This window comes from Caenorhabditis briggsae (genome assembly GCF_000004555.2).
Source record: "Caenorhabditis briggsae complete genome, chrII, whole genome shotgun sequence".
NCBI lineage: Eukaryota > Metazoa > Nematoda > Chromadorea > Rhabditida > Rhabditidae > Caenorhabditis > Caenorhabditis briggsae.
The window spans coordinates 12,073,908-12,086,178 of NC_013486.2; the positions used below are offsets into that span (position 1 = coordinate 12,073,908).

General features: G+C 37.9%; 3 protein-coding genes across 3 annotated transcripts in view; 1 reads left to right on the forward strand and 2 right to left on the reverse strand.

Annotated features, from left to right (window-relative positions):
* Positions 1-400: 400 nt before the first annotated feature.
* On the forward strand, positions 401-3,793 carry CBG20941 (the record flags this gene model as incomplete). Its single annotated transcript, XM_045242771.1, has 5 exons — positions 401-715; positions 2,445-2,927; positions 3,081-3,320; positions 3,369-3,581; positions 3,632-3,793. 5 exons carry the CDS (start codon positions 401-403, stop codon positions 3,791-3,793), a joined length of 1,413 nt encoding a protein of 470 aa, XP_045097181.1.
* Positions 3,794-4,424: 631 nt separating this feature from the next.
* Positions 4,425-6,281, reverse strand: Cbr-sre-52 (the record flags this gene model as incomplete). Its single annotated transcript, XM_002631692.1, has 5 exons — positions 4,425-4,623; positions 4,674-4,807; positions 5,021-5,149; positions 5,197-5,353; positions 5,806-6,281. The coding sequence occupies 5 exons, from the start codon at positions 6,279-6,281 to the stop codon at positions 4,425-4,427; spliced, it is 1,095 nt and encodes a 364-aa protein (XP_002631738.1).
* A 3,775-nt stretch (positions 6,282-10,056) lies between these two features.
* The window catches only part of CBG20944, a gene marked incomplete at both ends in the record, with an annotated part of 72,787 nt that continues 70,572 nt past the window's right edge, over positions 10,057-12,271 (reverse strand). The window contains 3 exons of the mRNA XM_002631693.1: positions 10,057-10,194; positions 10,242-10,356; positions 10,399-10,851. Coding sequence (XP_002631739.1) covers positions 10,057-10,194; positions 10,242-10,356; positions 10,399-10,851 — 706 coding nt within the window. The remainder of the gene's footprint in view (positions 10,195-10,241; positions 10,357-10,398; positions 10,852-12,271) is intronic.

The window sequence follows — 12,271 nt, forward strand, 5'->3', positions numbered from 1 at the left end:
ACGACAAGAGTCGTATAAATTATACGTGGCATACCGCCTGGCTTTGCCACGTGTACTTTCTGGCTCTTAGCACTTCCAAATACAAATCTCACGCAAAATTCGTCTTTACCGATTTTCCCGTAACCGCCAGATAAAATCTTCCCAAAAAAATTAGTCCATCTCTCTTCCCTCCCCTATAAATACCCGGCTCTTCAGTGGATTCAAATCAATTTTCAAACAACATCAGTTGACAACAAGGAGAACAAGATAAGCGACGATTAAAATGGAGCGAGTTTTGTAAGTCGCCCACGTGTCATTTATCCAATTCATCGATCTATTTCCAGTGGCACGAAAGGAAACAAAAGCAAAAACAAGACAACGACATCAAAGAAGCCACGTAAGAAGGACAAGACGAAGGACGATGGAGGAACGACGACAGAGGAAAGTCGTGACACAAAGAAACGGACTGGAAGAGAACTGGAAGATCCAGAAGAATCTGGAAGATCCAGAAGAATCTGGAAGATCCAGAAGGACTGGAAGAGGTGGAACGAATCGGACTCCTCGGGAGACCAAAGGATCCAAGGAAATGCAGTCTGCGACGCAGAAAAACGATTCGGGGAAGAAACAGAAGAAGTCGAAAAACAAGAAGGGGAAGAAGGATGCATCGGTGGATACGACGGAGAATCCGATGGCAAAGCTGAATGAGATGTTTAAGAATCTCGCTGGAGGGGTTAGTGTTTACCATCTGTGATCTAGAACCATGGCCGGCAGCTGGGCGGCGGCTGAAAAGCGGCTGCCGCGTTTTGCTGTGAAGCTGGCTCTCGGCTTCCAAGATTTCGGATCCTGCATTTTTTTTAAAAAACGCTCAATGCGTTTTAAATTAAATACGTTAAAACTGTTACTTTTAAAAACTCTGAGAATTGGGAAAAAAATCCTAAAAATTTTGAGAATTAAAACAAAATCGAAATATAACCCAATTTGTTTGCTTAATCGTATCTACACACCAGGGGGCACTTTTCACGCTGAGCCTTTTTACGAAATTGTTTCACACAGTTTTTCCGTGACATTCCAAAGAAATAAGAGCCAATAAAAAAAATGAGAAACGTGGATCCACAGTATTCGCATGATGCGAATTATAGTGAATTCAAATTTATTCCCCTCAAGATAGAAAGATACTACCCCAAACGTCGAATCAGCATTAAATACAAAAAAATCAGCAACTTAAATCAGCGTATACTAAAAACGAGGCCCCTAGAAGTAAAATCAGCCATTAAGAATTATTTCAACTTCTAAAAAGTAGGCTTAGCCTTTAAAAAGCAGGTTTACCTCACACACACTCTTAAAAATCAGGCTTAGAAAGAAAAAATATACCGTAAAACCTGTATTAGAATGGCTCCTTTAATAGAAGGGTCACTCTAATAGAAGGGCCCCCCGAGAGGGACTTGGAAAAATAGAAGGGCCCTCTTTAATAGAAGGGCCCCGTAATATAAGGACCCTCTGTGAAAAAGGACCCCCTTCAAAATGTGTTTTGAAATTAGAAAATTTCCGTACTTCTTCAGTGGAAAATTTAATAGAAATTTGTTGAAATTCAATTTTAAAAATAGTATTTTTCGATTAAAATCTTGCAAAATTTTGGCGAAATTGGCAGATTTTCATGAATTTTGAATGAAACTTCGTCGAATTTTTCGATGCAAAATTTCTGAAAAAACTAGCCGGAAAAATAGAAGGGCCCCTCTCATTGAAGGGCCGCTGTAATAGAAAGGCCCTCCGTAGGTATATTGGAACAATAGAAGAGTCGGCACTTCTAATACAGGTTTTACGGTAATAAAAGAAGGCTCATCGCTTGAAAAGTAAGCTTAGAACCCTAAATTTATGGATACCTTAAAATTTATGGATACCTTAAAGGATACCCCTTTATGAAAACATTTTTGAATTTTTATAGAACATATGTCTCTCAACCGATTTCGGAGTATTTTTTACACATTTATGAAATTTATGTTTTTCCAGTTTAGAATATTCTAAAAACTATTCCAATAATTTTTTTGAATTTTCAAATTAGTCCTTGAAAGTAGGAAAAAATCCCTATAAAATTCCCATCCAGAAAAGCAATTTCCCCTTCTTGTATTTTAATATTTAGTAATGTTTTTCCAGTTTCGTAAACTCCAAAAACTACCCCAAGAATCATTTGAATTTAAAATCAAAAATTCGAAAAAAAAGAAAGTTAAGCTTAAATTTTTAAAACGTGAAGTATATAATAACCATCGAAACTTCATCTAACGTGCTCCTGATTAGCCTAGTGGTTAACAGGGATGAATTTGAACTGTCGTTGAACTGTCGTTGGTTCGAGTTCTCCCCAGAGCCTAGTGTTTTTTGTCAGACTACAGTAATCGGGGTAAATCGGGAAGAAAATACGGGAAGTGCCCCCTGGTGTGGCGATACGATCGCGTAATTTGTTTTGTTTTCAGAAATCCAACCCCACTCCATCGGAACCATCCAAGCCAGCAGCTGCTGCCAAAGTCAAGAATGCGACGATTTGCGATGATGAGCCAGCCACATCGAAACTTCCTCCACTACCGCCATGTATTGTGATGCCGCCGGATGTGAAGCCAGCACCACCTCCATCATCGCCAGTTGTGAAGTTAGCAGCCCCGCCAGTTCTGGTTGTTAGCCCAGCCCCAGTCACCACGGATCCTTTGACCCCCTACTCACCAGCAACACTGAATTCGACATTGTCGTTCACGGAGAAATGGATGGGAGAGGAGACGGCGAAGATCTGGCTCGAGAAGGTGGACTTCTTGAAGACGAAGCAAGAGTTTGAGCAGATCCAGAACGTGGTGGTGCCAGTGGATGCTTGCAAGAAGTGGAAAGCCAACAGGGCTCTCAACCAACCACCACAGGACGATTTTCCAGTTTTGGACGCGAATCTGGTCGTCTTCGAGAACACATACGTCAACATGTCAGCCATCGATGTCGCCCTTCCAAAATCCAAGATATTCATGTGCCAAATCCCTCTCAAAGGATCGGAGGAGGCATTCTGGAAGACAGCGTTCGACAGGCAGATATCGTACATGGAGATCATCACGGATCAATAATCAATCGAGTTCTTCCCGATTGGAAATGGAGAACACGTGTACCATGGAACGATGTTTGTCAACAATCGACGGGTGGAAGCGGTCAGCGAAGAAATGACGCGTTTTGCGATCGAGGTGTTGCCGGAGGGATGTTCCAACTCCATCATCTGCACCATCACAATAGTCAAGAATTGGTCGCCGGACAGTGTCCATGCAAAACAAGCGGTGGTTATCAAGGAGATTATTGAGATGACAACGTTCTTGACAAAGGTAAAAGGATTGGTGTAGGGTTACTGTAACCAAGGCTATAAGTTCCAGGCAAAGGATGAGAACGCGCTGGTGATGTCAAAGCATGGAGCCGGGCGAGCTGGTTACTTCGTCGCTTTGGCTGTGGTCGTTCACAAGTTGGATAAGGCGACGGAGCCACCGATTCAGGAAATTGTCAAATCGCTTCGAGGACAGAGGCCAAGAGCAGTGGAGTCGTTGACACAGTATGTGTCTCTCTACACGACACTTTTTTATTACATTAAGGTGAGCAATCTGAGATTTGAGAATTCTAAAACCCAGAAATTGTTTTACAGAGAAAAGTTGGCCGAAGCGATGGAGATAAGAAGGCAGCGATGGAGTGTGATGAGCCGACGTGCAAGAAGACGGTTCAACTAACGACTACATTCACGAATGCACTGATCGCAGAAGTCAACGCCGCCGCCGGAAGATCAACGTTGACAGTGACAATCAAGTAGAACTTTAGTGTTGCTTTTGTGTCTTTTGATATTTTATCAGATGAAGAATACATAATTAATTTATGTGTGTGTTTGTGAATACTGTAAAACCTATTAAGTTTGGGCTCAATTATCTCGGCTCCTATAAAAGATATCAAAAATGTGTCAACTGATAAAATGTTTGTGATGCTATGATAAACAATTTATCAGTTATCAACTTTTTTATATCCATCACAGGAACTGTGATAACTTGTCTCAAAGTTAAAAGTTAGAGGGCCTTGAGTGTCAAAAAATCTAGAAAAAAGATCCAAAAGTCTAAAACACCCGATCAAAAAAGTTAAAATTGGTCTCCTACTGATCTGAATCGTTAAAAATTGAATTCAGAAATAAAAACTTCAGAAAGAGTCAGAAAAAGCAACAAGTGTCTTTATTTACCGTATAATCTCTAATAGAGTTCGACCCTGACCGTCAACTTTGAGCCCACTTTTCAATGTTTTTGTTCAAGATATCAAAAAATCTTCACCTAACAGAATGTTTATCATATTATCACAAACATTTTATCAGTTGACCACATTTTGATATCTTTCACAGGAACCGAGAAAAATCCGTTCAAAGTTAGTGGACCAAAAACCAGAACTCAAACTTTAACAAATCACTTGATATGTTGCTCCCAAGAAGCGTTGAGTTGATTGAAATAGAAATCTGTCTCTTGCTGTTGTCCCATTTCTTTTTTCAATAGTTCTTTTTGAGTGGTAACACAACTGACACTCCTTATTATCCTCCAATTAGACAAACGTCTTCTCCATGGATTGACTGATAGAATCAAAACCGGGCAAACGATTAAGGGGTTTCTGAAAATTTGAAGTCCGTCATTTCTTGAACTGGAATATGAAAAACTGACAGGTGAACCAAGTTTTCGAAGCAAAACAGGAGAAACGTTCCACACGATGGAAGCCATTTGTAGTTGAGAAAAACGAGAAAGACGAGAGCTGTGAAGATAAGGAAGAGACCAACAATGAGGATTCGGAATGTCAGCTGGAACTCAACATTGAAAATTGCTCTAATAGAAGCCTACCACAGTACTTTCAGCTTAATTATCTCGGTTCCTATAAGAGATAACAGAAATCTATTAACAAATAAATTATTTATCATAATATCCCCAATATATTATCAGTTGACGAATTTCTGATATCTCTTATAGCAACCGAGATCATTGAGCTCGAAGTGTACGCGGTAACTCAAACTCACATCGAATGCCTTGACATTTTCCTTTGCTTGGAATCTAGCTGGCAAAGTGTACATCTCTATACTTTTCTTTGTGTTTCTTTCAAATCTTCTAATTAAAATTAGATTGTACTGACGATTGGCCCATAGAAGCTGAATGTAGTATTCATAAAAACTATTTGAAAATTGAAAATCAATACCAAAACTGCAAAAGCGTTCAAACTGAAAGTGAACAAGACGCATAGAGAAAAGGCGATTCGATTGAAAAAACAAAACCAGAGCATGACTAAAACCATTCCATGTTGGAACAGGATAAGGAAGATGAAGATGTAGCTGCGAGTGGTTTTCTCGTAGTTTCTGGAAGCACTTTGGGTTACTGTAAATGATCTGGTTAAGCGTAACCCTAAAATTTTGAGCTTAACTTCGAGCTCTATTATCTCGATTTCTATAAGAGATATCAAAAGTCTTTCAACTGTTAAAATGTGAGATATAATAACATCAACATTTTATCAGATGACAAGTTTTTGATATCTCTTATAGGAATCAAGATAAATTAGGTCAAACTTACCATTAATGCTCTGATAGAAAGCCTAGCAAGACAGTCATTCGAAATTACGAAGAGACGCAAACAGTTAGAAAGTCTCGCTGTCTGCGTCTCTCGCTTCCAAAGTTTCGACTACTTGGTGTTTTGCAAAAGTAATTTCAAAATAAATAAGAATCAGAAAGAATCAGGGATCTACCTAATATAGATCTCGAGATATCGCGTTTTGAAATTGTAGAGGTTAGAGACGCAGAGTTATTTCACTTACTGTATAAAATAACTTGCACATGTTCTCTCCAATGCCAGAATAAAGAAACAAGTGATCAAAATGAACATGTAATACCACACCAAAAACCCTCCAAGAAACATACACCAATATTTTCTGATTGTTTGAATTTCAGGCATCTCCGCCACGTCATCCGTCCACCAGAATTGAACTTCACTCGACAGATTTTCGACCTTCCACATTCCAATTAAATATGGAGTTAGCATAATTCTTCCAATCAAACATAATATCCAACTAGAAATTACAGAAGCCACCAAAGAGTTTAAATTCGAATGAAAAGCTTTTGTGTTTGTAACAATGTACACAGAAGATATCGTAAAGATTAAGGCAATTATAGAGAGCACCAATTCGATAATTAATAAAAATTTATAAAAGTTGGAATTGTAGTAACTATAGTCATTTAGTTTGTATACAGGAATCCAGATGGTGTATTCGAGAGTGTTAACGTTGAAAATCATTAGTCAAAAAGTGATGAAATGAGCTGGAAAATTATGTAAGCCAATTTTGCAATGCCAGTTGTTTTCCAGGCGGACAATTAGTATGATGGAAACTTTTCAGCTGCCACAAAAATTATTTAGGATTGTTTTATTGGAGATAGAACTCAAACCTTCATTTTCCAGCTCGATTATCACGATTCCTGTAAAAGATATCTAAAATTGGTCAACTGATCAAATGTTGGTGGCAATATGAAAAATCTTTACTATAAACAATCACTAAATTCTGTGTGTGTGTGTGTGTGTGTGTGTGTGTGTGTGTGTGTGTGTGTGTGTGTGTGTGTGTGTGTGTCCGGTGTTCCCGGGTCACCTGCCCTAGCGAAATACTCATTGGACCAAAATTTTCCAAACTTTCACAGATGACCCAAAATAGCAGCGAGATGATGCCCGACTACTTCTGATTTTTCGAAATTTCGTTTCTAACGTCTTTTGGAGACGTTCTTTTATTTCTAAGAAACAAATCTTTTAAAAATTTTTGAAGCAATATTTACGTAATTCCCGTCTAACCGCCTAACTTTTTTTCTTATCCACGCTATTTCTGAAAAAAAGGTGACTTTGTGAAGACTTTATTTTAGCCTGGGTTTTGAAGATTTGAAAAAGAGAAAAAATTCTGGAACAGGGGAAACAAGATAATGAAAAAAAGAGAGACCTTCTGGATCACTCGAATTTTCAAAATTTTCAGAATTTCTGATTTTTCAACTTTTCAGGTTTCCAAAAAAAAAAAGTTTCGAAGTTTCCGAAATTTATTATTTTCGAACTATTGAATCTAAATTTCTGAAGTTCCAAAGTTCCCAAAACTTTTAAAATTCTTCTAAAATTTTTAAAATTCAGTCATCAGTAGTTTCGAAACTTTAAAAATTGGAAAATCAAATATTCAGGAATTTTTGTGACTTCGGAAACTCGGAAGTTTAGAAATTGAATTGTAAGATACAGTATACGGAAAACAGAAGATTGAGCCCCAGGGGCGACTGATTCCCAAAATTTTGAATATTAGGTTGGCGGGAAAGTCTTTGTCACTTTTTCAATAGTTTATTTCTCAAAGAAAAAATAACCGAATAATTAATTATATTGTCCATCATTATCAACAACATGTCTCCAACGTTCCCTCAATTTATGGATTCCATTGCGGTAGAATCCAGCCGGGCGTGAGGCAAAGTATTGTTTGAGTGCCGCTTCGACCGCTCCACGGGAATTGAAGCTTCTTCCTTCGAAGGCACGTGTCATATCGCCAAATAACCAATAGTCGGAAGGAGCAAGATCAGGAGAATACGGGGGGTGAGGGAGAACATTCCATCCATATCCCATCAGCTCCTGCTTCACTTGTTTCGAAACATGTGGGCGAGCGTTATCATGTTGATAGTACACTTTCTTGTCTTTCATGACCGAACGGTCGACTGCTTTCTTGAGGTTTCGTAGTTGAGTAGTGTAGAGGTCTCCAGTTATTGTTTTGCCCTCGGGCAGAAGTTCCCAGTAGATGGGGCCGTCCACTCCCCACCACACAGAGAGCATAACTTTTTTCGGATGAAGGTCGGGTTTGGGGACATCCTGTGGGCTCTCTCCTTCTCCAACCCACTGGGATTTCCTGTGGTGATTATCGTAGAAGACCCACTTCTCATCTCCGGTTATTAGCCGGTCCAGCCATCGATCGCCCGCGTGGAGAGTGAGAAGAGTAATCGAATCGTCGACTCGGCGGTCAAGGTTGGCTTGAGTCAGGTGATGAGGTATGAATCGACCAAAAAGTTTTCTCATTCCAAGAGACTTCAAACCTTCAAGGACTGTGCTATGGTGAACTCCGAATGTGACAGCTAGTTCACGGCTAGATTGAAATGGATCCGATTGCAATGCGTGCTTCAGCTTGTCCAAATCCAACTCACGGGGTCTCCCAGAGCGATCCTTTTCATCGAGCGAGAAGTCATCTTTTTCGAAACGATGGAACCAATTGCGAATAGTATTGTAGTGAGGGGCATGTGTGTTGTACACATTCTTCAAGAAAGTTTCCGAATCCTTCATCGTGGTGTGAGATAGGAAGAGGTAAATCAAAACATGTCTGATGTGAATAGCAGTGGGAACAAACATATCGTTTCAATTACAGATGAGGAGCAGGGAAGGAGATGGGGACTTGTTTATATGGAAGGTTCTTATCACCTTGTTATTCACTAGAGTCGATATCATACACAGCCTCCATATACGAGAACAGTGATTAAACAAACAGAGTGACAAAGACTTTCCCGCCAACCTAATATCTTGATTTCCGAAAGGATAAACTCCCAAATTACCGCAATTCTGAGTTTCCTAATTGAGGATTTCAGAAACTCTGAATGTCTAAGTTTAGAATTTTCCGATTTTAGACCCGGATGTAAGCGGAGGAAGCTTAGCCCGGAGGCGCGCAAGCCGACATTGGAAAATGTGAAAAAATCAATTGAAACTACTTATATTTCCTCAAGTTTTGAGATTCGAACGTTTTAAGTGTAGCCAGGAGATTGTAGCCGCCGACAGGCGGCGGAAATCGACTGGTAATTTATTAGTTGACAGATTTGGGGTATCTCTGATAGGAATTGAGCTAATTGAGATCAAAGATGACGGTTTGGGCTTCTATTAGAAGAAGTGCGGTAAACGAAAAAAATCAACATAATTCGTCAAAAATCAATCTTGCTCATTGCTCATGTTCTGTTTGACACATCCTTCAACTTCAAAATACTATTGAATCGGCATGCAATTTCATCTGAAAACTGGAAGTTCATAAATCAAAAAAATCAAGACTTTATTAGAAAAAAAGAGATTGTGAAACACCGCAAACACTCTGATAGAACCCTGCACAAAGCGCCAACTCATTTTCTGTAAAAGATATCAAAAAATAATCAACTGACAAAATGTTTTTGATATTGTGATAAACGTTTTATCGGTTGACAAATTTTTAATATCTCTGATAAGAACTGAGATAATTAAGCTCAAAATTTGAATGGCTTTGTATTCGAGTGTTTACGTGTTCATCATTTCTCCCAAACATTTTTCATTGCGAAAAATAAGTTTCCGTTTCCTGTTGAATATTATGAGCAGGCAGAGCTGCTGGCAAATCGATGAATGTGATTTTTGTGAATTTGTCGATCATTGGCAGGCGGGAATGAAGAAGTGCTTTGCTCCAAGTGCTCACGGAGAAAATGAGGACAGGACATATGATGAGAGGGTTTCTGGAAATTGTATTGCTCATTTTTAAAACTAGTACTGTAATTTCAAAAGTTTCACACAGCACTATGAGATTTCCGTTACATTCGAACGACCTCTCAAAAAATGGTAAAATTTTTGCAAAAAATTTTCGGACAAATTTTCGTAATTTTTCTTCTCGTTCTTCGATGCATTTCTAACATGATGGCCTAACTTTTTCAGCGTGATTATTCTATGCCACCGTAGTTGATTCAGAAATAGTCCAACATGCAACTGATGTGTTTTCTAGGTTTTGCAATTTGAATTTTCTAGGCCATCAACTTCAATGAGCTAGAAAATGCCTAATATTCATCTGGTGTGTTTTCTAGGCCATTTACCATGGTGGCCTTTCTTTTTCAAGTTCAGTTTTCTAGGCCACTATGGTTAATGACTTAGAAAAGGCCTGATATTCCTCTGGTGTGTAAAGCTTTTTCGAAGAATTTTTAAACTTTACAAAATTCTGAAGTGGTTTTTTCTCAAATTTTCAAAAATTTCAAATTCAAAACTGAAAAATTGTTTTACAGAAAACGTTAAAAACTCACAAATGCACAATATTATTGAAGCAATATGTCAGAAATGTGTCCCAGCTGGATACACATTTGAAAGTTATCACTATCACCAAAATCAGTGCACTCATGATCATGACAAATCCGCAAACGAATACCCGAACTGTTAGCTGGAAATTCATATTTTTAAAAAAATTTAAAATCGCATTTCTTTTACATTGAAAACCCTCAAATTTTCCTTGGCTTGAAATCTGACCGGTAGTGTATGAAACCTCCCACTTTGCTGTGCCGGCTTCTTTTTGAACTTTCTGATAATTTTCAAATTGTATTGTCGATTTCCATAGAATAATAAAATTGCCATGATATTCAAAAACAACAAAAATGAGACAACTGGAATGAAATGTACTCGATTATAAAATACCAGGTAAATAGTAGTGAGAATTATGAATTGCTGGAATAAAAATAAAAGAAAAAAGAGATAAAGCCTGGAAGTGTTTTCATAGTTCCCAATAAAATAACTTGCACAAATCCTCTCCAGAGACATTATGAACAAACAAGTGGTCATTACAAACATATAATACCAAGTTAAAAATCCTCCAAGAAATAATGGCCACGCCTCCTGGACAGATTTGATTGGGGTCATTTCTGCCATGTCATCAGTCCACCAGGATCGATAATTTGTTGAATTATCATCTACTTTCCATGTTCCAGTTAAATAAGGTGTTGTTAGAGAATTTCCGACTCCAGAAAACATCCAACTAAAAACAAAATAAGCGTAAAGAGAATTCATATTGGTGTGAAACGCTTTTGTGGTTGAGCCCGCATTCCTTAGAAATAATTCGTAGGGTACAAAATACCTGGGAAAATCCGAATTTTGTACCCCCCGAATTGTGGATTTTGTACCCCTAAACTGCTCTGTAACCCTTTCAGACATTATAAACAAAATGTATTATTGAATTCTGTTTTTGTACTCACAACTAAATTGAGAAAACGCTTCAATAATTCCGAAATTACCACTTAATATTTTTTTTTCTATTCTGTAATTTCTTATCATTTTTTCTACTATTAAAACATTTGAATGTTTTGGTCCTGACTCAGATTTAAAAATTAGACCGCAACCTAGATTTCAATTTACATGTCATGATCTAGATTTCAATTTTCATGACATAACCCAGATTTAACTTTTAGGTTGTGGCCCAGATCCCCATTTTTATGTCATGACCTTTACTTCCAAATTAGGTCCCAACCTAGATTCCAATTTTTGTGTCATTACCTAAATTCGATCTAGATTCTAAATTCTAGGTAAATTACTACATTTATCAGATTTCAAAGTTTTTTTTTTCGAAAACTTTGGTTTCTAAAAGATGCATCTCCAAAATAGTGAAGGTCCAATTGACAGGTGGTGCCAGTCAAATAGTTTTCGAGAAGCCCATGCTAAATCAGTTCATTTTACGTCATTCTGTGTCACCTTTTCTTTCCGAATCCTCTAATATTTCATCTCAAACTGGCAGGTGATTTATTCCATATTTTCAGCCATCATCCGACATCTTCCATCATTTTTAGTTTGAGTCCCCCCTCCCCCCATCCCATTCAAAATGATATTCTCAGTGAACAATGGCGAATACACCATCTGGATTCCAATTTATACCCTTGATGACGATTCTTATGACACATATTTCTATCGAGGTCTTTTGATTATCGAGCTCATTTTATCGATTTTCGCATTCTTGTTCATTGCAACATCTGGATACATTATAATAACCACAAAAGCGTTTCACACCAATATGAATTCTCTTTACGCTTATTTTGTTTTTAGTTGGATGTTTTCTGGAGTCGGAAATTCTCTAACAACACCTTATTTAACTGGAACATGGAAAGTAGATGATAATTCAACAAATTATCGATCCTGGTGGACTGATGACATGGCAGAAATGACCCCAATCAAATCTGTCCAGGAGGCGTGGCCATTATTTCTTGGAGGATTTTTAACTTGGTATTATATGTTTGTAATGACCACTTGTTTGTTCATAATGTCTCTGGAGAGGATTTGTGCAAGTTATTTTATTGGGAACTATGAAAACACTTCCAGGCTTTATCTCTTTTTTCTTTTATTTTTATTCCAGCAATTCATAATTCTCACTACTATTTACCTGGTATTTTATAATCGAGTACATTTCATTCCAGTTGTCTCATTTTTGTTGTTTTTGATATCATGGCAATTTTATTATTCTATGGAAATCGACAATA